Source organism: Pantherophis guttatus, chromosome 10 (genome assembly GCF_059756535.1).
Source record: "Pantherophis guttatus breed Tessera chromosome 10, ASM5975653v1, whole genome shotgun sequence".
NCBI classification, from domain to species: Eukaryota; Metazoa; Chordata; class Lepidosauria; order Squamata; family Colubridae; genus Pantherophis; species Pantherophis guttatus.
This window is the reverse complement of record NC_142072.1, coordinates 86,940-114,066: the sequence shown is the minus strand read 5'-3', so window position 1 is coordinate 114,066 and position 27,127 is coordinate 86,940. Positions and strand designations below refer to the sequence as shown.

The 27,127-nt window shown below is 49.6% G+C and overlaps 2 protein-coding genes and 1 long non-coding RNA gene across 3 annotated transcripts; 2 read left to right on the top strand and 1 right to left on the bottom strand.

Moving 5' to 3' along the window:
• Positions 1-570: 570 nt before the first annotated feature.
• Positions 571-20,610, bottom strand: ZC3H4 (zinc finger CCCH-type containing 4). The gene is made up of 14 exons (XM_034438394.3): positions 19,916-20,610; positions 11,402-11,618; positions 10,967-11,077; positions 10,459-10,675; positions 9,617-9,759; positions 9,437-9,533; positions 9,152-9,294; positions 8,445-8,558; positions 7,007-7,118; positions 6,660-6,769; positions 6,183-6,541; positions 5,663-5,943; positions 5,297-5,536; positions 571-4,314 (listed from the first exon to the last, which is right to left on the bottom strand). Exons 1-14 carry the CDS (start codon positions 20,608-20,610, stop codon positions 2,858-2,860), a joined length of 4,296 nt encoding a protein of 1,431 aa, XP_034294285.3. The 3' UTR covers positions 571-2,857.
• Positions 16,495-19,042, top strand: LOC117677860 (uncharacterized). Its single transcript, XR_004594854.2, has 2 exons — positions 16,495-16,767; positions 17,174-19,042. It is a non-coding gene; the product is annotated as an uncharacterized LOC117677860 (long non-coding RNA).
• SAE1 (SUMO1 activating enzyme subunit 1) lies at positions 20,552-27,127 on the top strand. Its single transcript, XM_034438397.3, has 9 exons — positions 20,552-20,709; positions 20,800-20,911; positions 21,159-21,332; positions 22,554-22,696; positions 22,926-23,025; positions 24,417-24,522; positions 25,809-25,953; positions 26,551-26,617; positions 26,914-27,127. The coding sequence occupies exons 1-9, from the start codon at positions 20,609-20,611 to the stop codon at positions 27,013-27,015; spliced, it is 1,050 nt and encodes a 349-aa protein (XP_034294288.1). The 5' UTR covers positions 20,552-20,608; the 3' UTR covers positions 27,016-27,127.

Sequence of the window (27,127 nt, the reverse complement as noted above, 5' to 3'; positions counted from 1 at the left end):
GCTTGCTTCTTTTCTAGATTAGCCACTCACAGGATGCCCAATGGGCCTCCTGCACCTGCTGATATCTCATTGTTAGGATTAGGCAGGCTCGCTCTCCAGGCAACGCATGACCTGCCCAAGGCCAAGGTTTGGCCAGCCCAAGACCTCTTTGGTGGCCATGCCTGTGCTGCCTTTCTGAGCTCAGCAGACCTAGAAGGGGGGCAGTGGAGGGAGACCATAAGAGTAAAAATATTCCAAGTGCCAGTGCTATGCTCATGCCATCCAGCATCTCCTGCAGCCCTGATTCTGGTCAAACGTACAACAGCAGGTATTGTCTTTTGGGAAAGGAGTCTCCTGGCCTCAACTGTTCAGACTCTTCTTAGTCAGCACTCTCTGCCCCCCCTCCCTTCCAGGGTTTAGGCTGCTGGTTCTTCCAGGGTCAGTTTTCTCTGACCCTTTCCCCCACTTCTCTTCCCTGCAAATCATTTTACTGTGACTGCAAAGCTATAAACAGTAGAATGGCTGATTGCAGCCCTCTGCCTCACAACAGGAATATTTGAAATAATTTCATACCAAAGTAAGCTGTGTGGCAACCTTTAAAATCACTGCATCATTTAATGCCAGCAGTACAACGATCGGTCTCTCAAGTCTGGACATTGTTGGAAGACGCATGTGTGATAAAAAAAAAAAAAAAAGCAAACAGCCATGCAACCAAAAATCACTGTAAAAATACCAGTACAATATATACAAATCCCTTTTCAAATAATATCTACATTTTATAGCATTTTTATAAAGCGCTGGCAAATTTCATTAATAACAAAGATTTGGGTCTAGTGAATGGATCTTGATTTACAAAAGTCAGATTGTACAAATGTCACAGAGCATCTATGTACCTAGGCGGGTTCACAAGACAGAATACTTCACAAAGAGCACATTCCTTGACAAGCTGTTCATCGGTTCCAGGACCAGGATGGCTTCTCCACAGGATCCTGGCCACTCTGGACAAGTTTCAAAAGGTTCTTTGGAAATCTGCTCCAGCCCTTCTACATCTCTGGACTTCAGTGTGTCTGCATACAGGTAAGTGGCTGGAAACTGGCAAACAGGCTTGGCTTTCCAAGAAACTAGCTTGCATTTATACCAAAAAGACATAACTTTCTCTCCCTTCCAAGCGAGTTCTATACTGTGTTACACCACCAGGGCAAAAAAAGGGAGGTGCCTGGAAGTGTAGGAATCATCAAGGCAGAGAGAGAGAAAAAAATACACTGCAAAATGTTTTGACCCCCTTACCCGTTTCAGATTAAACACTGCTAAGCCTGGGCATGAACCCTGCTCCTGTCACTCCGGTCCTGCAGTCTGTCAGGTTGCAAAGATCCTGGCCAAAGGATTTCTATCCCTTGGTTTCTTTTCTGCAGCTGCAATCCCCCCACACCAAAGCAGCTGGGCTGCAGCTGCGGTTGCTTATCTGCTCTGTGGGGAAAGTGGACCTTTTCCAATGACACAGTCATGTCCCAGGCAGAAAAGGGGCGGGCCTCTTAGCCCCAATAAGCCCATGCAGCTTTGCCCATTGCTGAGAGGGAGAAGAGCCATACAGTGGGAGTCTCCAAATTGCCTGCCTCAAGAGCATGCCAGTGCACATGGATGCTCATCCTTCAGGTGGTTCTCGCCAGGCCAGATCAGGGCAAAACGTCCGTGCTTTTAATCCCAAAACAAGGTCTGGCTCTGAAAGAGGCTAACCAAGAGAAGAGCAGGGGCAGAAATGAAGCAGCCTTCTGAAGACAAACAAGCGTAACTGACTTCTCTGCATTTGAGAAGAGACCAAATCCATCGGTTAGAAACACTGGAAGGACAGAAACAGGCCAGGCTTCTAGGCTCTGTTCAGCAATTCTGGAAAGACCAAATTTGCGGACCTACTCTTGGTTGTTACAAAAAAGGCCCTTCATCCACAGCAACCTCTCCCCCAACTGTCCCTCCTGGTTTGTAAGGGAATAGGTGCTGGGCCAGGGCTTTCCAGGATGCCAGAAGGCTATGGCTGCCCCTGCATAGAAGATTGTGGGAACAAATGCTTCTTTGCGGGAATGACAAACCTCTCATTTCTGAACACCAGGGCTTCTGCTTGCTTTTTAGAGGAGCGCAGGAGACATACAAGCAAATTAGTGTTATTAATAATTTAATTTCAATACTACAAACTCTGTTTTGGTAGAAGGCATCACTTCTTCAAGAGGCCACCCACCAGAGGCAGAAGCAGCCTATTGTTTCCTGGCTGCATCACATCTGAATCCGGCAACCCAAAAAACGGCAGAAGGGTATTTAAAACAAAATTCAATAGTTACAAAAATAATTCATCATGGTTACTTTTCCATAATAATTTTTGCTGCACTAGATTCTTTTTTAAAAAAGGCTATGATACACATATATTGTTACAGTTTAGAAACAAAGATATATATATTCTACAGATCAGCATGGCTGACAGCTTCACCCCTTAACAGGGCACGCTAAGAAACTGTCATCCTTCCATCCTCCATTCAACAGACAATAAATACCTGAAGAGGAGAAGCAGGGGGGATGGAGACATGGCCCAGCCACTGTGCAAAGAGGAGGGAAGGGCTGGCAGAACTAGCCAGGCCAGGTTTGAAGACACTGAAGGATTCCGAGTGGACCTCAGAATAGTCCGCAACGGAACCCAGAGGGGGCATGACACAATACTGCCTGAGGTGGCTCAAGACCCTTGTTACTCTCCTACAAGGTCGCTTGGAGATTACACTCAGCAAAGCTCAAAGGATGGAGGTACACGGTCAATGGCAATTCATGGAATTTTTAAAAAGTGAAGAACACTGCTGCTTCTTTTGGACACAAGGCTGCATGTACAAGTCTCTTAATACTACTGGCAGAATGGGGAGGCTGTTGGGTCAAACCCTTTAAAAACATCCTTCAGAGAACCCGCATCCTGCAGCTCCCCTTCCTGGGCAGGGCTGTTCCCTGCAAAAGGGCTGCCTGCCCCCGACTTGGCTGCCTGTTTCACCATGCCATACACAGGCGGCACGGGGAGATTGTGGACGCCAGGCTGAGTGACAGCTGTATCTGCAACAGGCGCAGCGGAAGTAGGAGCGGAGGGAGCTGCCTTGGGCCGTGGCCGATTGTAGCTGTTGTAGCGGTCAGTCACCGGCTCTGGGCTGGGCTTCTCGGCTTCCAGCTGGTCCAAAGCTGACCGACGCACAAACAGCGGCTCCTTCCCTCTGTTGCCACTGCCACCTTTGCTGCCTTCGGCACTTTTGGTGGCTGGGCTCCCTTCGCCAGCAGACTCGGCAGATTTGCAGCCGGGGCTCGGAGTCCTTGGGTCGTAAAGGCTGATCCCGCTGAGGACACTGCTTTGGCCAGGGCCCCTGCTCAACCCTCCTGCCGTCAGTAGCCTGGGATCATAAGGGGCTATGCTGGCTGCAGCCTCTGCACCCACTCCTAGCGGGGGGCTGACTTCAGCTTGCTTGGCGGTTCCTGAGGATCCTGGCTCAGAAGCCTTGGGCAACCGGGGGTCCACAGGTGCTTTCCGTGTACGGGGATCGCTTGGCTTGTCACTCTGCCCAGGACTGCCTGCTGCATTGACCGTCTTTAATATCCTGGACAGCAGCTCAAAATCTGGAAGGCTGGAGCCTGGACTGGCAGAGGGTTCTGGCTGGGAGCCAGCTCGCTGCCTGGGGTCAGAGACGCTGGCATTCTGAGATCGGTTCAGGCGTGGATCGAGGGCAGGCAGGGCCTGGAGAGCAGTTGGGACAGGAACGGATTCCTGCTTAGGAACAGGCAGGGGGATCAAGTCTTCGGGGCTCCACAGCACCATGCGTGCAAAACTGGGCATGAGCAGGACGACATCTTTCTTGATGTGGCTGAACTGCTGCAACTGGCAGCGAGGGTCCCTCAGAGAGTGGTTTGGCAGGGTGTCCAGAGGGATGGTGACCGGTTTGTCCCGCAGGGCCCTTTCCCCTTCTTCCTCCTCTGGGACAGGAACAGCTTTCTGGCTGACTGAAGGGCTCGAATGGAGAACATCCGCTGCTTTGGGGGCAGAGATTGCGCCATGCCGTGCCAATCGTGGATCAGTGGGCCCTGCATCTCCAGCTCCAGAAGGCTCCAGGTTTCGAGAAAGTCTGGGGTCACGCAGAAGGCGTGGATCGGCTGGTCGGCTCTTCTGAAGGCGCGGATCGGCCCTGCCTGAGGCAGGAATGGGGCTTCCAGAGGGGTCTTCATGGGGTCTGCTGGAACTCTGCTGCCGTAGAGTCTTCAGGATGGAGCTGACGCTGCTGCTGCCTCCATCATCCTCATCACTGGAATACCAGTTGCCAGGATCACCTGGTAGAGAGACAGAGAGGGCAGTGAGCCCATACTCACTGTGGCCAGGTCATTGGCCAGTGACCTGGCCACGAATTGGAGTGCATGTGTTTTAACGTTTTTAAAGTTTTTAAAGTTTTAATGTTTTTCTTTTTAACATTTTTATGGGATTGTTGACATTGTTTTATTCTTTGTTGTAAGCCGCCCAGAGTCCCTTGGGAGTTGGGCGGCATAGAAATGCGATGAATGAATGAATGAATGAATGAATAAATAAATAAATAAATACTGGCTATCTCAAGAAGCAACCAAGAATAATTTCCACATTTTAAAGAGGAACCTCATTCATGGAAAGTCATTGACCCAGGCAAAAAGATTTCTCCAGACTGACCAAGTTGCAGAAAAGAACAATGGCCGACAATTGCCTTTATCTCCCCTGACAAGGAGGGGGGAGAGCACCCCACTGATGGGCCTTTCCTCATTCTAAGGGAGACCCATTTCCCGTGTTTCCTCCAGCAGCTCAAGTCAGTTATTTAGTGGAACCTGTTTCATTTACTTCCCATGACCACAGCCTGTGAGCAGGACTGGCCCAAAGTCACCCCATTATTCCAAGGCTAGAGATGGACCTGAAGTTTCTCAGATTCTCATCCAGCACTTTAGCCAGCTGACCCCACGGGCTCTCCCATTGTCTACAGGTGCTATTTCATAGGGATGGGGTTAGGGGAGCCCTTCTCCATGAGAGTCTGACCCTACAGTTTCAGTAGGAAAAATCAAGGGCAGTTTTCTACCGTCCCTGTGGTGGTTGCATAAGCCACCACACTTGGGCAGTGTAATATGCGTACCCTGCCCTTGACCCTGCCAGAATGGTGGCTACGCCTGGATTATGCTGCCAGGCTGCCTCCCTGAGGGCTTCCAGTTCCTACCAGCGCATTGAAGAACATGCCCAACATGGAGCAAGCTTAGCTTCCCCCTCTTGGAGCCCCTCCCTCCCCCCCTCGGCCCTTGCCTTCCTCGTGGTCTCGATCCTGCTTGCAGCTCTCCGCCTGCCGGCGAGCCCTCTCTTCTTCCTGCTGCTTCTGCTGGATGCGGAGGTAGAGAGCCCTCTGGGTGGAAGGCAGGAAGTCTGGGATGCTGCTGGGGGGCTTCTGCAGCCGTGGGAGGCCTCCATCGCAGAAAGAATCTGGCTCCAGGGAAGGATCAGGGAAAAGCCCTTCCCCAGGGATCTCCTCATAGCCTGGATAGCCCTCTACCAGGAAGAGGGGGGGGGAGGGAACAGCAGTGAGAGCACTGGAACAGAAAGCAGCAACTCAGCCAGCTCCCTGCCCCAATGGCCCCAGGCGTACAAAGCCACCTGGCCCAACCCGAGACTTGCCTGGGCCAACCATAAGGCTGGGGTCCATCTCCAGACCTTCTGGGTGCAAGTAGAAGTTGTCATAGAAGTCCTGTGTTGGGGGGCCGGGGGGCATCTCTTCGGGGCCAAAGGGCATCATGGGGGGTCCAGGGCCCAATGGAGGGCCAGGGTTCATCCCTGGGCCCATTGGCATATCAGGACAGATGTCTGGACACAGGTCTGGAAGCATGTCGGGGGGCATGTCGGGAGGCAGCTCCGGGTGCCCAGGCCCGGGGAACCGAGGTGGGGATGGGCCAGGGTGCCTAGAGGGAAAGAGGGATGGGGTCAGGCACCTCCTAATGCCGGTGGGCCCTTTATCTCAATAAAGCATCTCATTTCGGCCAATAATGGACAGGCCAGCTGGGCTGGCCAGGCATCTTGGATCTGCCCTCCACTAGAGCAGAGACTGGGCCGCACCAACTGTGGCAGAAGCCCCCTCCCCTCCTCTTTTGCTTTGGCCCCCTTCTGCATCCCCTCTTCCAAGATGGAAGGCAACACTTACCTCACCCCCAGCTTCTCTGCCAGCTGCCCTGTCGGCCTCACGACAATCTCAAAGAGGGAAGGGATCTTCTTGTACAAGTCCTGCTGCAGCTGCTGAGGCGAGAGGGGCTCGTGGAGTGGGAGAGGCATCTGCGGTGGCCCTGGGGGAGGAAGGGGTGGGGGAGGGGGAGGAGCAGGGGGGCCTCCGGGCATGGGCCGGCCATTAGGGGAGGTTGGGGCTGGGGGCCCTGGGGGACGTGGGGGAGTGGGCAGCAATCCCACCCCAGGAGGTGGCTTGGGCAACGGGTTGATGCCCTGTTTCTTCAACTCCTCCACTTCTTTCTCATCCTCTGCTCCGGCTTCTGCGTCGTCTGCCAACATCTAAGAGGCAAGGCAAAGGCTGGGGGTCAGTTTCTCCAGCTGCATTTCCCACCGTGCTGAGCTGGCTGAGGCCTCTCTGCAGAGTAGGCAAACCTTGGTACCCATTTGGTCCCTTTACCTTATCAAGGAGTTCCCGAGTTTCATCGGTGAGTGGTTCGTGCGAGAACATGCAGTCATCTCCATTAATGCAGTTCCCAGTGGTGTGAAACAGTTTACAAGGAAAGTCCCGTGCCAGGTGTTGAGGAAAGCAAAAAAGAAAAAGAAAAAAGCCACAGGGACCCACCAGCGTCAGATCCAAGATTTCACAATTCTTGCTTCCACAGAGCTCCCCGATAGCTCCCTTTTGAGAAAAACGCTGGCCTGCAGCCAGCCAGTCCTCCGAGTAAGGAGAGGCAGATCAGGGGACCGAAAACCTCCCAAAACCCTGTCCTAAAAACGCTGGACAAAAGCGACTGGAAAGGATATCATGCATGTAAGGACAATTCTCCGCCCTAGCACAGTAACCAGTGATGTAAAACTTGCAGAGTTCCCTCTTCTTTGGTAGTTCAATGTCATGGCTAAAGTTGCAGTGCTCCCCCTGGCAGGAAAAATACAAAAGGCACACCTCTTAGCCACAAACACAACAGAACATCACCAGCTGACAGGATGCAAAGCATCTCACCCTGGCCGCTGGGAGAAGGGCTGGTGGTCACAGCCACAGCAATAATTCAAAGGCCAGTCCTATCCCCTCCTGCCTCCTCCCTCAGTCGGTTGGGTGAGCGTGGTCCACAGTTAATTTCATCCTTTTGCAACTGGGGATGAACAACTGCAGCTTTGGGGAAAGTACCACTTCGTAGGGGAACATACACAGAATGGGAGATAGGATAGCAAAGAAGCCAAGAGACATTCAAGAGCATTTCAAGAGAGGCCAGATTGACCAATGACTCCAGCAGAAAGTAAAGCTTGCAGGAAAGCAGGGGGTTGGACCACAAGACCCTTGAGTCTGTTATTGTTATTGAATAAAAATATCCCAATGAAGCCGGGGGGAGTCCCCTCACCTGTGCAGTGGAGTCTAATGAAGGGAGAAGCCCATGGCAAGGGCCTTGCAGAGATTAAGGTATGTGCCTCAGTGGGGCAAAGAGGAGCTACCACGGCCTGCAGCAGGCAAATGAGAACGCCGATTATGGAAAATCAGCTCCAATGAACCATATGGCTGCTGGCCTTTTGGGCATTCTTCACTGTTTCTTTAACTGTATGTAAATTATTCTTATAACCTCTGATCTGAAAGGCAGTCTCAAAGTCTTTAAATCAACCATGGGACTAAACATTGCTGAGAGGATTCACTGCACAAAGAACTAAGTGAAAAGTTCTGGCACTCCTTGCCCACGTCCTCCACCGTATGCCACAGGAAACGAAGCCGGCATCCCAGGCAATACAGGAACAAAAACCCCGCACCAGCCCCCAGACTCCTGTTCTAAGGCACCTACAGGTAATCCTCGACTTACAACCATTTATTCAGTGACCATTTGAAGTTACAACAGCACAGAAAAAAGTGACTTCTGACCATTTTTTCCACTTACGACAGTTGCAGCGTCCCCATGGACATGTGATCAGAATTTGGCGCTTGGCAACCAGCAGCATGTATTTATGATGGTTGCAATGTCCTGGGATCACGTGATCCACTTTTGCAACCTTCTGACCAGCAAAGTCAATGGGGAAGCCAGATTTACTTAACAACCATGTGACTAACTTAATAACTGATTTACTTAACAACTGTGGCAAGAAAGGTCAAAAAATGGGGTGCGATTCATTTAACAAATGTTTTGCTTAGCAGCAGCAATTTGGGTTCAATGGGACTACCAAATTGGGCAGCTGCTTCACTGATCCTGTAGGGATCAAAGCGCCGTAAATGAGCTGCACCTACCCAAGTGCATCTTCCTTCCACAAAATACTTGCAGACGACTTTTCCTTTCTTATCTGACTGGTGAGATTTCTCGTGATCGTTCCGCCTGTAACTTCCACAGCTGCCACCTCCATCCTATATAGATTGCAAGAAAAATATTCACTGGACTGATTTGTATGTCAATGTTAGGCAGGCCCTTGTGAAAAAACTTAAAACAATGTGTAAGAAAGAATAGTGGCAAGAATAAAAGCCAGATAAAATTAATTTGGCATCCTAAATAGCTTCTACAGTAGGTGAATAAAAGGAAAAGCCCGCCAAAGCTCCCACTTGGATCATCCATCCTTCTGCAGCTGCACGTCAGTCAGATCCATGCAACTCTGGAGTTCTCTTGAATAGCCCCAACTGCCAAGGACTTAAGGATTTAGATGTGTAGCTGAGACCACTGCTTTACACTCAGTCCAGAGCCAATGGGAACGGAGGATCCTCAGCCTGGCCCTATTTTCTTTATTACCGGAAGTTTCTGATATGTTTGCATTGAACAGCCCAGCTCTATCCATCCTGGAAAGGGCACCACTGAGGCCCCAGTCCTAGCAGGTGGAAGATGATTGGCTGCATCTGGGCCTCCCAGGGAGTTCACTGCCATGCTGCCCAACTGCGGCTTCTTGACCTCTGTCCAACCTCAAGCCCGTTAGACCCAAAGCCAGGGAGGGGCCTCCTAGGCCACTTACCCCCAGGTCATCCTCATAGTAGTCGTCCTCCTCATTGAGCGCCCCCGCTTTGCCTAGGCCTGATCTGCCACGATGACCACGTCCGCGGCTCATCCCCTTGCCTCCTCGCCCCCTGGAGCCACGGCCTCGGCCACGTCCCATGCCTGTAACAACATCACTCAAGTTGATTCTGCAGCCCAGCCACGGAAAGCCACATCTCACCGTCTGCTTGGCATAGGCCTTGGGCAGCCAAGGCTCAAAGGGGAGGAAAGGGGGGCTCGTCTTTTTCTCCCTACACCCACATACCTCTGCCTCTTCCTTCTTTGCTTCTGCGGTACTGGTTCAGTTCTTTGGAATAATCATCATAGTCTTCCTCCCCCATGGGTTCTTCCCCTTCGCAGAACTGTCAGGCAGACAGAGGAGAAATTAGCCAAAAGGGACCGTGGCAGAAAGCCAGGCTGAGCAAGGACAGATCTCAATGTTCACCTCCATCTCCTCGTCATAAACTTCTTCCTCCTCCTCCTCCGGGTGCTCTCCCCTTCCCCTGCCTCGATTGCTCCTGCCCATGCCTCGTCCTCTCATTCCACCTCTTCCACGTCCACGATAACCTCGCCCTCGACCACGGCCACCTGTTGACACAAACCAAAGAAGGTGCCAAACCGATCAGACTCCAGCATTTGTGTGTACACTAAACTATACTGGTTTTGAATGATCTGACTGGTTTAGTGTGGTGTGGGAACTGAGCCAATATGGTTTGTTCAAAGAATTTTACTTAGTGCTGTGAGAAAAAGCAACAACTCAGGGCAATATTCTTAACTGGGATCACTGTTTAGGGGGAGAAGCACAAGGGCATTTGATATCTCTTCCCAGTTTTGAGAGACAACTATGTTTTCATGCAATGTCGTATACTAGTCTCTACAAACCAATGGAGATAACACATACACCTGCATGCTGCCTTTCTAAAATTCAGCTCCCAATTCAAAGAAATCCAGAAAGAAAAAGCATTAATTTGAAAATATTGCATTACCAGGAGCTGAGTGCCTTTTTGGAACTAGAGTCAACTGGGACTTGGATGGGTTACATGCAAATGGGGACAGCCTCAACAGGCAGAGGTGCCCAGTTCCTCACTGCTGAAGAAAGAAAGCAGGACCAGAATGGTCCGTCTCTGTTCTTTTTGACACTCCACAGCAGAAATCGGTAGCTGTTGGGTCATTTAAAAAGGCAGCACACACTCCCCACGGATGGCTACGTACAGATGGCTACAGTTTCAGGAGGGGCCTGGTTTTCTCGCTCACTCAGTGTCTGGGCTGAAGGAAAAGCAAGTTTACCTCGTCCCCTGTGCGTCCCCTCCTTTGCCCTCCGGTACTGGTTCAGCTCCTTTGCAAAGTCATCGTACTCTTCTTTCCCCATGTCCTCCTCCTCCTCCCCCTCGTAGTCACAGTAGCCCTCGTTCTCGTATTCTTCGTAGGGAGGGTAGCTCTTGTTTTCCATTTTAGGATACCCCTTCTTTGGGGCACTGTGAGAGGATGAGTACTGCTGATGGGACTGGAGGCAACACACAAATGGTTATGGTTGGACAAAAAAGAGGACACAAGCTGAACTGGACCCCCAAAAGAAGAAGTGGAGCTTGACCCATTTTATAAACCATTATTCTGTAAAGCATCATTTTTACACAATGAGCAGAAGCAACCACGATGATTTGCTGCCATTTTAAATCCAACATGGAGAACCAAACAGCATCATCTTGACTGCTAAACTACTCAGACATGTGACAGGCTTATCTACCTCGGGGATCCCACCCTCAGGCCACCCTTATGGATGACACTCAGCACTCACAGAGGAGTAGAGGGGGCTGTACTCCCGGTACTTCCGATGCCCCTTTTCGTTTGGGCTGAAGTCAGAATCCTCACTGTAGTCAGAGAAATCTTCGCTGGAAGAGGCATGGCGCTGCGAGGAAAGAGAAGTCATTGACTCCCAAGGTGCTCGCTCCCCCAGTCCTTTTGAGTTCTTATCCCCAAATTCTGTCCAAAGCTTGGAAAATGGCCAGGTCAGCAATGATCCTCCCCTGGCGGGAATTTGGTATCCTCTGTCAGGCCACGTGCAGAGGAAGGGGCCTGGAAATGGCACCATTCCCTAACCAATCAACTAGTTTGGTTCTGTGAGAGGCACAGGAAGGCAGCCTGCGCTTTGTTCCCCCAGACAGAGATCTCCTGCTTCCAAGGGGAGAGGGAAAGCAGGTTAGCCTCTCAAGACTCATCTCGCATTACTCACTTTGTGTTTAGATTTTCTTTTTTTTTTCGATCTCCGCTTCTCCTTCTCCCTCTCTTTCCGACGCTTCCTTTTCCTCCGGTGCGTTTTTTCTTCGTCCGAGTCACTGTGGTGCTTCTCATTTTTTTCCTTCCTGCTCTTCTCATGTGTCTCTGAAGCACCATTGGGCTCCTCACCCCCGTCGTCTTCCAATTCTCCTTCTTCCAACTCACCATCCTCCCTGAAAAGGTGGAGTAGCAAATCAACAACTGGAAGTAGCAGGAAAAAGAGCAAAGCTAGGCTTCAAAACTGAGAATCACATCAATTATAAAATATTTCCATTTTTTCTGAAAATCCCTCTGGGCAATTCAATAACAAAAAAAAAAAAAAAAAAAAAGGGGGGGGGGGAGAAAAAAGAAACTTGTTAGCTAGAGCAGATCCCTGTAATATTTACCCGAGAATAGAAACCTACCTACAGACATAGATGGTTTATCAATTGCACTATTATTTACATATTTTGGTTCGATAAGCTGCGATTGACTAATTCCGTCGATTTTGGCAAGCGATAAATCAGTGAGAGTCTACTAGATATAAAGCAGTACAGTACAATCCAAAAACAATTGATTTTTTCTATTATGCAAAACATATCTGTGGCTGAAAACGCCAAATTTTCACTTACTAAATGCTTTGCTACCCAAACAGAAAGTAAAATTGGCTTCATAATCAACCTTCAGCGGTCAATTACCAAAGATTTAATGAAATCATTTACTGCACACAAATGCATAACACTGAAATAGTTTTGATCTGTATCTTCCAATGTAAAATTTGTCACTAGGAAGCAATTCCATTTCAAATCCAAAATCAGAAACCTGCATCTTTCTTATTCCCATGACTGACACTGGAAGAAAGAAAGCCAGAAGTTTGGTGAAGTTGGTCTAAGGGACCAAAAAATAATCCTAGACCTACAGAATGATTTGAATACATTGGCAAGGATTTTTTTTACTGGCTATTTTTTAATGGCAGTGAGACTGGACCTGCCTTAGTTGGAGAAAAAATGAGAAATCATTTCACTTCAGCTACCAGAAATTCCATCCTGGGGTTCTGGATGAAAACACCATTCATTTTGCAATCTGGAAGATGAACCTCCCGGCCTAAGAAGTCTGGGCAGTATGTAAATTCATCTCACATTCACACTCCGCTGCAACAGTTTCTAGCTTCTTCATTTATGATTAAAGTTGTCTGGATTTATTTCCAAAAGTTAACCTAAAATTCTCTGGCATTTTCACATCAGACTCCTACTTGAGCTCATCTTTGGGAATATAGACATATAATGTGCCCTATTCTGATGCAGCAAGGGATTAAAAACAGGGAGTAAGCTTCACAGCCAGCAGCTTTTCATGTTCAACAGAGGACAGCAGCACTTTTTAAAAGCCTTCTGTTTTGCCCCACTGTATTTCCCACAGCAGAACATCAGACTTCTCTTCTCCAAAAGCAGAACTACAAGACTGACTTTTTAATCCTCAGGTGATTTTGTGAGCTAAAACTCCAGACCTGGATGCTGTAAAATGTGGCATCATCCAATTTCTACTTTATTTCTACCACAGAGCCTCTCTCTGAAGGCCAGGAGCCCAAAGGCCCTAAGACCGCAAGCATCTTCATAGCAGGCGCTCTTCACCCCATCGCTCACTCAGATGGTCCACAGGGTTCACTTGAGGATACGGTAAGACTCAATTGCTGAACAACAGATTCGAGAGTGGATTAGAGGAGGTTGATCGCGATAGCTGTATTATGCTTCCGCCTTCAGATGTAAGAAGAAAGAAGCTCCTATACATAACTGCTGACTAGGAGAATTTAGTGCTGGATTTCCAAGGCCTTTCTTTGGTCCACAGGGTCTTACTATAATAATGATATATTAGATTTATAATACTGTCAAATCAAAAGGCAGCATATAGTCATCCTAATAATACACAACCAAATAGCACACTGTGAAAATAAACAAAGAATTCCAACTGGCCAGCCAATCAGCCATCAATCAATCAATAGGAATCACAAAACATTCAGGCCTGTCTGAAAACTCAAGTTTGTTAAAGCTTTTCTTTAAAAGCCAAGGTAACTATCAATCATCAATCAATAACCCTAGCTCATTTGGCAGGGAAAAAAAGTGTAAGACAGCCAAATTAACCCCACGTATGATCAGTGTATGAAATTCAGTGGTGCACAAAAAAGGAGTAACACTGAAACTTACAAATAAAATGCAATTACTGTAATAGTTCACATTTAAACTCATTAAAAACAATGGGACATCAGCTACATACGATGATTAAGGCCCAGTTCTTTGAATGTAGTTACTTAAATTATAATTAAGTCTGGATACAAGCCAACATCTGTTCAGTTATGGAGTTAGGAGAGCTTAGATAAATAATATTTATTTTAATCAATTACCAGATAATTAGGGGAGCTTAAACCCCTGGACATTTATAAGGCAAAGGGAAAATGAATAGATTGGGATCATGGTGATGATGATCACCATCATCATTTATATGCCACTCAATTCCCAGTGACACACAATTGACATACAATGAGAAAAAAAATGGGGAACACCTGTTGTGGACAGACAGAGCATTTGACTGAGCTATAAATAAAAAGTAATCACTAATGAGATTTATCAGCAAACAGGTAGTATCTGCAGAAGTACGGTAAGGAATGCAAAAATATAAAAGAATGTGATCCTTCAAGAGAAATTAAAAGCAACATGAAAGGATTTTTGTAGTGTTGTCTATAGAAAATGGAAGGTGGGCAACCTGCTGGAAAAGATGAGTTGGCCCTTCAGGGAAGGCCAGACTAGAAAACTGATGCCACGCAGGTCAGTACGAGTTCGAATCTTTCATGTCTAAATGTGCTTCCTCCCTCCCTCCATCTTCATGTAACCTGAGGAGGAGGAGAGCTTGTCTGTTAGGTGTCATGTTATATTCTTGGGCTGGGCTCAGGACTCCTTTATCCGAGTATCCCCTTGGTGGCAGCTCTTCCTCCTGTCCCTCAAGGTCATTCCCTCTTCCTCCTCCCTTTACAAGGGACAGGGAGTGGGCAAATCCCATCCAATCCACTTGAATTCCGTGGATTCTTCTCTAACTCCAAATGCACTGTCAGTTGAGAAGATTCCTGTTAATAAGCTGTTTAGATTAATTGGACCTTCACGTATAAAACTGGCCTTTCGTGCCTGACACCTGCACAATCACAAAAGCCATTAGATATGGCATATGGATTTCTCAAGCATCCCTGGCAGCTGACCGCCTAACCCTTGCTATTATGCATCTAATATGAATGGCTTCACAATCATTCTGAAGCAGAATTAGTTAACCACAATTTATTGGCAACAGCAACAGACAATGCAATAAATTAGCTTACAAACAATGGATTTGAATAACATACAAAGCACAACAAACTACCGTATTTTTCAGAGTATAAGACACTCTGGACTATAAGACATACCTACCTTTTTTGGTGAGGAAAACAAGAAAAAGTAATCTTGCCTCTGCCTCCCAGCAATTTTGCTTTGTTGCAGCAAACAGCAAATTAGGCTGTGCTGAAGCTGAAACAAGCTGTTTCTTCTTGCTGCGAGGAGGTAAACTGCTGTGAGGCAGAGGCCAAAGGGTGGGCGGGGCTACATTTATACATTTGGTGTATAAGATGCACCTAAATTTTCACCCCCTTTTTGGGGGGAGGGGGAAGGTGTGTCTTATACTCTGAAAAATACGGTAGGCTTTGGCTTAGCATGATGAGTGAGCCTAATCAATTTTTTAAATAAAATCTGGTGATAAACCATTTTCTTTTTAAGTCTAGTTTCCAGTATTCTAAAATAGGAAAGTCCCAATTTCAGAAACTAAAGAAATGCCAAATACAGAAGCCGATATCTTTTATACTACAAGCCAGCAAATTTGCAGGAAGCTACTGGTACTATCTGAATACAAATCAAATTAAGACATTTCTTCCTGCGATTATTGACAAGTTGGTTTTATCAATATCAAAATGAAAAAAGGAAGCAAAACTTAGGTAAGCTCTCTCCGGTCTTGAGGTATGTTTGTGCCTCACTCCAGCTTAGCTCTTTCCCTTTACTTGTTTTGTCTCTTTGGGGCCCTTAAATTTCCCCCCAAAGAGCTTGTCAAATGCGGCTAGAACTCCGTTCTCAACCTGACTTCTTTATCTCTATATTTTCTGCTGCTAAGCCTAACGTGAGTCTTTCATCTCAAACTGAGAAAGGATCAAAGCAAGAAATTAACTCCAGAATTAACAGACCACAACAAGCAGCGAAACTGTGCACTTATGATTTCATGGCCAAAGCAGAATTAGATCAGGTGATACAATTTTACCAGGTTGAATTGTTCAGTTTTTGAAAAGAACAGAACCCCTTTCCAGCAAATGAATGTTTTGGCAAGACAGCAGAGAAAAGATGACTGGAGTCTCAAGGCTGTTAGGCCTAGTTTCTGCTGCACATTTTCGGGTTGAAGAGCAGCCTGCCTAAGCGTGCCTTTTTTCTCCCTTCCATTCCATCTTGTCTGATTTTTGGAGATTATCAGGAAAGTCTCTGCATTTTTCTGGGCAAGATTTTACAGAAGCAGTTTGCCATTGCCTCCTTCCTAAGGCTGAAAGCAAGGTCACCCAGCTGGCTTTGTGCCCATGGCAGGACTGGAACTCACGGTCTCACCATGAGACCAAACTGGCCCTCAAATGCATGCCTACTCAGATATTCTGCATTCACTGGGGACTGCTCCCAAATATGGGACTTGTCAAGTGCTGGGTCTTAAGACTACAATGTCAAAGCAAAAATAATCCGAGAAGAACTAACACATGTTGGCTTACAGCTGTGCAGCAAGCTACTAACTACAACTCTGAGTAAAATTATTATTACTGAAAAGTGTACGATTCTGCCACTTCCAACTTGCCAAACGTTTTCACTCTGGCTACAGAGCAAAGCAACATGGTTGCCATGAAGCTATGGTGTTTTCACAGGGTAAAGCTGATATTAGAGGAATTGCTAGTCTTGTGGCTAGCCCACCATGGGACTACATTTGCCTACCTGTGCAGAATGTTCTTCAGCCTCACAGTCAACCTGTGTGAGCTCACAGATCACATGACTGGAGCCAGCCAGCAGCCCAGCATGGGATTCTCCTCCTGGCTCTGGTCCAGACATTTCCCCCCTCTCCTGTCACTAATTCAGGCAGTTTTAACACTGGCTGCACCACATATTGCAGAATTCAGGGCAAGGATTAGCGTCTGGTTGTTGGAGGACCAATGAAGCCTTGGCAGAAGCTCAAAGGAGAAAGAGAAGGGGGGATAACCGAACGTGCAGGGAAGCTGTACGGTCCAGGCACCAAGATGAGAGCTGGAAAAGGGTAGGAAGGACTCAACAATCACAAAGCTTAAACAGAACATAATGCAGAGCTGAAGGGGTAATGAAAAGGACGAGCAGAGAGGAGTGATGTCACTGGTACTATGATTATTATATGATTGATTCTATCGTTTGAATGCAAGTGCACCGAGTGCTTTTGTGCTGGAGACAAATTCCTTGTGTCTCTAATCACACTTGGCCAAAGGTATTCGTATTCCTAAAAAAATACCACAGACTAGAATCTCTGACAGAACTTCATGCTCTGGCTTAGTTCCAATAGGAAAAATAAATGGAAGACTCAATAAGTTATTTCATGTTAGTACCAAAAGTACATACTTTAGGTGGTTTATTCTACCTTTGTGCTGAAAACTAGACAGAAATAACTTTTCAAATCCTGTTTTCTTTTAAAGCTGGTTGTCTCTGCAGCCGCCTAGTGGCTCTGAAGAAGAAAGCTGTGGAAACCCTCCCCAGACAAGCCTCATTCGCGGATCTTCTGGCAGGATTGCCTTGCCACAAAATGGAGGCGGTGCTTCTTTCAAAGTGCCCAGGAGGATCCAAGAAGTGCCAGCTCAAGCCAGGGGAGGCTGCTGAGCCGCACTTTCAAAGCCACCTTTGGTTATACACCAGACCCCCAAGGCTCTGGGGCCAGCAACATTAACAGTGGGATTTCTTCATAAAGGAAGATGAGAGCAATACAGCTACAGCACCAGAATTCCTAGCCTGCTTTGAACTGAACCACAAAACTAGGGCAGACCATAATTGCAGCTACACAAAAAGCAACATTCACAACCGGTAACATTTTAAGAACATTATTGTGAATGGACAAAGTAGATTTTTACCTGCTGTTCTAAAAGTGCACTTCACTCAATAGGTAAAAGCATACGAAAGGCTGCTTCTACCAAAAAGTAGACAAAGCACAATTCTACCTAACTGCTCAGCCTGACTATATTCTGCTGATTTCTGCCAATTCGCCTAATCAATTCTACATCCCAGCAGAGCTTCAAGAGACTAACTTGACTTTGGATGTTCACTTCCATGGTTGAGCCAGGAGCACCGTTGTCTTCGATGGGAGAATTTCAAAGGCAGGGTCACATACTATGACACTGGGATGGCTAGTTTTGCTTTGTTTTCCTTAAAATCGAGGCCATCCCTGCCTCCAAGACCAAATATGGAATACAGTTCACTTGCCCCTTTATAGCTCTCCGCTGCAGCTGTTGCCTCCCGGAGAACCGCTGCAATTATGGAAGCCATTCAATGCCAAGCGACCTCTGGGCCTGCCTGGACAATGCCTGAGTGAAGAGGCCAGAAAACTAAAGGTGCTGCATTCCTATAGAATTCTGCTGACTCACAAGATTCACCAGTGAGCCAATTCTTCCAAGAGGGCACGTGCCAAATTCAACAGGGTTCTCTTAGAGCAGACGACCAGTGTGAAGTCAGGAGATGCCACTTCAAAACAGCAGCAGAGTGGGAATCTGCCAGCTGGCCCAGCTGACCCCTAACCCTGGAATCTCCCAATTCTGATTTTCCCCACTTTTTTTCTGCAAAACTATCTAGGGCAAAACAAAGCAGCTTTGTGGACCATCGACCATTGTCACTAGCATATTTGGAGTGTATACCAAACTACTGGGCAAAGGATCAGAATTTACAGTGTAAAACAATATATGAATTTTTGGTATGCTATTCTCTGTGTATTCCTATGTGAGCCCCATTTTATAACCACTATCAAGAAAAAGATTCTGATGGGCTCCAGAAGCTCTGGCCTATCTACCTAAGGTTTAGAAATATCAAGGAAGTATTTTAAGTGCTAAGAGAAAGCTCCATCAACACATACTCTTAATGATTAATTTAAAATGATAAATCTGGAGCGGCAATATCCACTGAAAGCAAGTCAAATGGCAGTTTTCGGTCGCTCTTCCCTGCCTCGCTCTCCTGCGGACCCAAGCTTCCTACGAAATAATGGGCAAAAGTCAACTGGGTTATGGAAATTTCTAAAAGGTCGGTTGAAGCGGAAGTAAAATGGCTAAATGTTTCATATATATTATAGTGAGCTGTTACAAACATTGAAATGTGTCCTTTGAGAAAATGTGTATTTGTTGCTTCATAAAATAACGTATGCAAGTGAAATCTACTTAGTCCCCAGCTACAAACATCAGTCAAGATAACTACTCCTGGTTTGGCCATCAGGTTTTAGCACCAGAAAGGACATTTTATGCTTGCCAAGAATTCCTGATTGACCCTACAGTGTGAATTCAATGACAACCACATTAAAGAGGCAGAAATTACAAAGAACTATACAGGTATTGGCTTAATGGTGCATTAGTACTGTATGTTAACTTTTTAAAATGCCCAACATATTTCCTTGTTTTGTAAATCTAGGTTTTCTAGTACATGAGTACAACACTAACTTGGTAGGCAAGTAAAGAGGAACAAATAAGGCAACATTATTTTAGATGAACAAAAGAGTGGTTTCCTCCCCACTCAGAAAAAAAGAAAATAGTGTGCCAGGGAACAGGGTTATGCCCTTGGTTTACAAGAAAAACTACCAGACTGGGGGCCGGTTTTGGAGCGGACGGGGCTCGGGGCTAACCTAATGGGCAGGACCCGGCTTCCTTGATCTCGTGTGGGGAAAAGCGTGGACTGTTCACGGTGTGTGGTTAACAACGGGCCACAACAGGGGCGCTCGGGTGCTTGTACTGTACACGGCCACGCTCGCCTCGGTCGCGCGGGGGGGGCGAGGGAGGGGGCGAGGGAGCGTGTGGTGACTTGGGGGACTCTTGTGATTGTCGCACTTCGCGGCTGCTTACAGTTTTCCTTCGAGCTCAGCCGAACCACGGATCGGAGGCGGACTCGGCCCACCGGGGGCTCCCGGACGCATCGCAGCGGGCTCGGGCTTTTTCACCCGACCGAAGCGAACGCCGGCTCCGGCGGGGTCGTCCCCGGAGAGGAACCCCTGGGTCGGCGCGGCGGGAGAGGAAACGGGGCGCGGCTGCTGCCACTTACCGCCGGCCGGGCCGGCCCTCCTCGCCCCGGCGCTGATGGGGGCTCCCTCCCCGTCCCCCCGCGAGGCCCCCGTCCCCCCGCCCCCCCCGCGAGACCCAGAGGAGAGAGAGAGAGAGAGAGAGAGAGAGAGAAAAGAGAGGCGGGTACTGGACCTTTCGTCCGGGCCGGGCCCGTGGAGGAGGAGGTGTTGTTGGAGCGGCCGGGCGCCAGCGCCGCCGAGGCCCGGGCTGCCGAAGGGGCCGTGCAGGAGCAGGGGGTTGGCGGCGGCGGCCGGAGAGGGGGCCGGGGGGCTGGCGTGGGGGCTGCTGGGCGGAGGCACGCTGGGGCTCTCCACCGCCATGGGGGGGCCGGGCCGGGGGGGGCGGGCGCGACGGGGGCACGGGGCACAGTCACTGTACGGGCGGGCCTGGCGCCGCGCTCGGTCGCTCGCTCGTGGGCTCGCTGGCCGGCAGGCAGGCAGGCAGGCAGGCAGGCGGCGGCGGCGGCGGCGGTAGGGACGGCAGGCTGGCTCCGAGGCTGCACCACACAAAATGGCGCCGGCCCGCCTTAGAGGAGAGAGCGAGCGAGAGAGAGAGAGAGAGCGACGCCCGAGCCAGCCAGCCAGCCAGGCGCGGCGCGCGCGGCCACACCCGACCCGACCCGAGGCGGCGAGCGCGGGGGCAGGGCCGACGGCGGAAACGCCCGAGCGGCGCCGGAAACTGCCGGCCGCGCCCGAGCGGCCGCACCGCCCCCGAAGGCGGGGCGCGGGATGGCTCTTCGGCCGGCCCCGCCCCCTCGCCGCCATTCGAAGAAGCCGGCCGGGCGCGAAGGGAGGAAGGCGGGGGAGGGGCGGCTGCGCGGGCGCCATGGTGGAGGAGAAGGGGCGCCCCGGCGGCGGGATCAGCGAGGAGGAGGCGGCGCAGTACGACCGGCAGATCCGCCTCTGGGGGCTGGAGGCGCAGAAGCGGTAGCGCGGGGCCCAGTGGGGGGGCCAAGGCGGGGCGGTGAAGGGCTCGGCCGCCCCTGACGCGCGTCTCTCTTCCCCCCCCCCCCGCAGGCTGCGCGGCTCTCGGGCGCTGGTGGCCGGGCTGCGCGGACTGGGCGCGGAGGTGGCCAAGAACCTGGCGCTGGCCGGCGTGAAGGCGCTGACGCTGCTCGACCACCGCCAGGTGGGTCCGAAGGGCCGGCGGGAGAAGCGGGGTGGGCAGAGAGGGCCAAAGGCCGGGCCGCGCCGCGCGTTGGGATCCGAGCAGCGCGAGGAGGCTTCGGCGGCTGTGAAGGTGGAAGGGAAGCGCAGGCGAAGGGAGCCTGGCAGGCGCTGAGGCTTCTCCCCTCGGAAGGGAGCGGTGGGAGGGGAAAGGTGCCCGGTGCCCGCTGCTCCGACCCGCCCGCTCCTCCTCCTCCTCCTCCTCCTAGGTGTCCCTGGAAGACGCCCGAGGCCAGTTCCTGCTTCCAGCCAGCTCCCCGGGAAAGAACAGAGCGGAGGCGTCCCTGGAGCGCGTTCAGGACCTCAATCCCATGGTTGAGGTGAAAGCGGACCACGAGAATATTGAGCAGAAACCGGAGGAATTCTTTACTGGTTTTGATGTGGTGAGTTCCCGCAGACCTGTGCCATTTGACCCAGGAGGGTTCTCTCTCTCTCCGTCCACCGATTCCACAAGCCTCGGTGTGGAGTGCTGGAGCTGAGCAGAGGTTTGGTGAGCAAGCTATGGCTTTCTCTGAGGCTTGAGAACCGTCTGGGAAGGCCCTTGGAAATTATCTTCTGTTCAAGGGAAGAGAAAACAGTTACCCGTATTTTTCGGTGTATAAGACACACCTTTTTACCCCCAAAAAGGAGGTGAAAATCTGGGTGTGTCTTATACGCCGAATGTAGCCCTGCCCACCCGCCAGCCCCCACCCTTCGGCCATTTTTGGCCAGTTCCAGGTGGCACGGATCTGGGTTGGGGCACATCCTGAGGAACAACTCTCCCTCTTCGGGACAGTCGGGGGGGGGGGGAATCTGCCCAGCAGCTTCAGGGAACAAGGTGGGTGCCATTATTTGCAGCTGGTCACCCCTCTGGCCGCACTGACTTCACTCCCCAGCAATGTGAGGAGTCGCTGCCGCTGCCTAAGCCCTCTCTGCGCCCAGGAGCCAAGCCGAGCTGAATGGGAGCCCCTAAAGGGAAACGCCTGAACCCGCAATCCCCTTCCCGATTTCAAACATAGGGTGTGCAGAGACAAAAAAAAGTGCACAGGCAGCAGATCTGGCCAGGAGGAAGGAGAAGTTGAGTCTGCTGAGAAGGAGGACGGGGGCGCGCAGCTCTGCAATGTGCAGAAAAACACTTTCAGGGGGCAGTGCTACAATCTCCTCTCCGAATCCAAAGCACTTCCCAATTCCCCACTGCACATTGCAGGGGAACTGGCCGCCACCTGAAGCATGACTCTTGAGAATTGCATTGGGGAATCTGGGCAGCGATGCCTGGAAAGGAGGAGGTCTGGGGGGGGGGCAGATCCGCCCCCCCCCCAGACCATCCCAAAGAGGTTTGTTCCTCAGGCTGTGCTCTGTCCCTCCCCCCAGACCATGCGAGGGGTCTCTTTGGGGGAAAGCGAGTAGTCCCTGTGCCTCTCGCTTGCAGGAGGAGGAGGAGGGCAGCCCCACCTTAAATGCTGGTAGGCAGAGGTAAAATACTTTTTTCCTTGTTTATCTCCCCCAAAATTAAGTTGCGTCTTATACACCGAAAAATATGGTACCCTGGCTTGGGCCAGGGTTAAGATCTTGTTTTGGTCACTTGCACAGAGACAAAGTCTTCCCTGGTGTCTTTTGTCTTCCAGGTCTGCCTGACATGCTGCACTCAGGAAGTCCTCCTGAAGGTGGACCAAATATGCAAGAAACACGGCATCAAGTTTTTCACTGGTGATGTCTTTGGCTATCATGGCTACATGTTTGCCAACCTGGGTGAACATGAATTTGTTGAGTGAGTTTCTCTTGGCTTGGAATCTGAGGCTGACACCTGTATCTGAAGTCTTTGGGGCTTAATGAGACAACTTGTTCAATATCCTTGGGATGTGTGTGTGTTATGGGTAGACAAGAAGGCTGCCATTTGGAAGACAAGAAGGCTGCCATTCTGTAGGTCAGTTACTGGCTGAAATGGGTAGAAACTAATATATTAAACTCCTTGGCCTCTCCCTCACCCTGCTTTACAGAGAAAAGACAAAAGCTACCAAAGCCAGCCAGGAAGGGCAGGGGGGCTCTGATGCAAAGAAAGCCAAGCTGGATATTGCAGAGACAACCCTGGTGAAGAAGGTGGGTGAAGTCTGTGTCTGTGGAGCATAGAAGATGGGAAGGTAGGCCTGTGCCAGGAAATCTTGACTCCACCATTTAGCTGCTTCTTTCAGAGCCTGTTTTACTTCTGTTTGTGGTGTAGGAGGTTCTATGCATTTCATAGCCAAGCTATAAATGGACTCCCTGCAGCTGAGAGTCCCTTCAGGCAAGCTAACCTTGTCCTGCAGATTTTCACTGTTTGCTTGGCCTCCCATGTCACAATTATTTTTGGCCTTTCGGGGACCTGAGAAGGTCAACTAGTCTAATCCCTGCACGATCTACTAAAGCGTCTTTGACAGACCCAGCCAAGCTTATTTGAAAGCCTGCTGCAAAGGAGAACTTTCCACTTCATGGGGAAACTTGTTGCACACTGTTCAGTTCATTCCTCAGTTGGTCATGGCTTGCCATTCTAGGAAGGTTGACCTATCAGTCAAACCTGTAATGACATCAAGGAGTGCCTGGACTTAAGGGTTGAAATAGAAAGTGCAAAAATGCACTTGAATGCATTTATTAGTTGAGAACCATGGTTTATGCATTTGGGCTTCTGTGCCAATGTGAACTTGGATCGACATAGACATAGAATAGTAGAGAATAGAATGGAATAGTAGAGAAGAATGGGATTGCAAAGTGAATACCCCAGTTAACCTCTAAAAAATTACAGATGGCAGTCTCTGTGACCCCCTCAAAAGAGTTTGAAGACATACAACCAATGAGGGGCTACAACCCTGGTGGCTTCTGAAGTTTCTCTAGTTGAAGCCCCCAAATTTCTGGCCTCAATTTTTTCAAAAAACAATATGTCATCACACTGATAGGATTTTAGAAAACCAGTTTCTGTTTAATGGTAGAATGAAAAATATCAAACGGGATCTTCTACTGGTTATTTGGATATCTTTATTCTACTGAATGCTTGGTGATCTTAGTGATCTTGCATTTGTGTTGTGGATCCCAAGGAGGGAGCGCCCATACATCTGCATCTGTACCCATACATTCCTGTTTGCTAGAAAGGGCCAGGATTCTGCCAGGAGGAAGGGCTGCCACTGACCCATCTCTTTCGGACAGATGAGATCCTCTTGGCAACTTCCAGAATATTGCTTTTGCTTTATAACCCTAACCCTAACCCTTCACTAGAGCTGCCTGTGAACAGAGCAAATGATGCAGAAAGCCAGACAAGTTGTACAGTAAAGCAGAGTTACAATAAAATTAAAGTGTCAATAAAGCCAAGTGAAAATCCTTAACTCCTGGATCCTGGTGCATCTCTGTAGTTCTACTAGCTCCCTGCAGTTTCTGGGAAGGTACCTGCTGAAAGCATCTTGCGGATTAAGTGAAGCTATTGGAATGCCTCTGTTGCCTCACTGTCCTTTTTTTCCTCCCAGAAAGCTCATTTTTGCCTTCTAAAAGATGCCCTGACTCTTGGTTGGAGCAGTGAAGGGGCCAAAGCAGCCCTGAAGCGGACTGCCCCCGATTATTTCCTGCTGCAAGGTGAGAGGTGCAGCTGAGATGGAAGCCTCTGCTAGGATTTAGCCTGGCAGTGGGACAGCAGGTTAGGAGGCGAGTGTTCCTTCTGGGTCATATGATCCCTGACCAGAGCAGACAATGGAGGAGTCTCCAGCTGATGGGCATGTGAGCTCCTTGTGGTCAAGGGAGAAGCGGACATGAGCTGAAGCAAAGCACCCTGGGAATTGGCCCTAGAACAGACCAGGCCATTCATAGAGAGTGCAATGGCCCCTCCCTCCACCATGGAGATGGAGATGGAGGGCCGTGCACATTGCAAGATGTGGGGCCTGGCTTTAGAAGCTGGGCTGCCCCAGTTTCCCTGCCCCGGTGGCTGGAGCCTAAAGCCTCAGGTGTGCCCAAAACTTGGTTCAGTTGGCAAGAGAAGACTGAGGCTGCCCAGATTAAATCTGTGCTTTGTATACTAACCTCACCATAGGCATTTTGGTTTTTTGGGGGTAGAGTGGGGGCAGCAGTCGCATCTGCTCTCTTACTTGGCTTAAATGAGAAACCAAATTATGTGCCTTTTTAAAAGGTTTTGTTAATCCCAACTTAATATTTGTATAAGTAATTCAAACATTGAACATATCTAATAGTTCTCCATCCCCCTATTTCCCTGGAACAATAACCCTGTGAGGTGGGTTGGGCTGAGAGAGAATAACTGACCGAAAGTCTCACAGGTGGCTTTCATGCTTTCACCAGCACTGATGATGTTACCTAGTTTGGTCCTGAAATGTCTGCAAGAAAACAACCCAACTCAGAGAACAGCAAGGATCCCTCATTTCAACCCTAAATTACAAATGTTTTTCTTTCTTAGTGGCTTTCATGCCTAAGGCAGAACTTGAACCAGTTTTCCACCTGGTGCCTTCATCACTAGACCAAAGTAGCTTTTTGGTCTGATTCCTCTGTTCTTCGGTCACAGCAGTTTGCTGTGATCTGCAGGTCCTCTTTTGGGGGGGGAGGGGTCATTGGTTGTGGTGTTTGGAGTTACCCTTTTGGGGAAGAAGAATGTCAGAAGGGGTCAGGGCAGGAAACATGCTTTCGTATATATGCTGCAGATTGGCTACATGAGCACAGAGATGGTCCGGATGAATCTTGGCACAGTGTGGTCACTGCCTTTTGATTTACTAGCAGCGGTTCTTGACAGATCAAGGGGAATAGAGATGGGTGCCCCCGAAATAAGGGGGGAGCTAGGTGTGGTGCCAGTCATACAGGCTTCTGGTCATGCTGTATGTCTTATAAAACAGACTATTTGTGGTCTCTTCCTCTTACAGTGCTTTTCAAATTCCGGACAGAAAAGGGGCGAGACCCTTCCCCCCTGAGTTACCTGGAGGATGCAGAGGCGCTGCGCCAGATGCGCTTGGCTGTGCTGGCCTCTTTGGGTGTTGGAACTGACCTGATTGCTGATGACTTTGCCAGGCAGGGGCCTCCTTTCTTCCTTTAACCAGATTAGGGAGCCAGCCTTGCCGTGGGACAACCCCTCCCCTCACCCCCCAGGCTTGGGACCAAAGAGCGAAATGTGGTCTTGGCAATAGATGGACATCCTGTAGAAAAACTGGCTCAGGATGCTGTGTGCGAGCCAACAAGCAGATGCTAGTTTCCATTGGTGGGGCCCAGCAGCCAATGGGTAGCAGTGGTGATGCTGGCCCCAATTTCTTCTTTAGGCCTTCTGTGAGAAGGATGATGGCTGGGGAGCCCTTAAGAGGGAAGAAGTGGCAGGGGAAACTCCTCCTCCCTCTCTGCTCACCTTCATCAGTTCCTGCCAGCTGATCTAATGCAGAAAAGGATGTGGCCTCCCTTTGAGTAGGCCAGGAGAAGGAAGTTGTTGGGGAAGATACCCTTAGTAGAACTATCTGAGCACCTCTTGTAGCTGATGTGGGCCTGCCTCATCTGCACGTCTGGTGCAGGAGGAGATGAGGTGACAGTTCATGTACTCTTGAATTCATGTAGTATTCCCTGCGAGCAATAGGCTTTGTGCCCCCTGCCTGACCTTTCCTTGTTTGCTGATATCAACAGCTGCTTCTCAGAAATGGCCCCGGTTTGTGCTGTGGTTGGTGGGGTGCTGAGCCAGGAGGCTGTCAAGGTATGTTCTCTCCCCCCAGCGCCTCTGGCCCTGAATTGAAGGGAGCAGAGCCTTTCCCGGGGAAAGCATCTCCCAACCCAAGGCTTTGTTTGCCTGCAGCTTCGCAAAGGCGCCCCCTGCTTCGGGTTGGGATGGGTTGAAGCACTGGTTAAGTAAATCCTTTTGCTCTGCAGACCTTTCGTATCAAGAGGTGCAGAAGGTCTTCGTTGGCAGACAGGCAAGGGGCACAAAGGGTAGTGGGCTTCCTGCTGCCTCCAGGCCTGTCTTATACTGCCTATACTTTGTCTTATTCCTAGGCTCTCTCACAGCGGGACCCTCCCCTCAACAATTTCTTCTTCTTCAATGGCGAGAAGGGCAGTGGGGTGGTAGAGTGCCTGGCCCCCAACCTCCCATCCTGAACTACGTGGACTTGGGAGATGGGTCTTCAGTTACGGATTCCCTTCCTGAACAGCCACCCCTCATAATGTCTCTTTCCAACTTAACCCAAATAAAAACTTATTTGGTTACCAA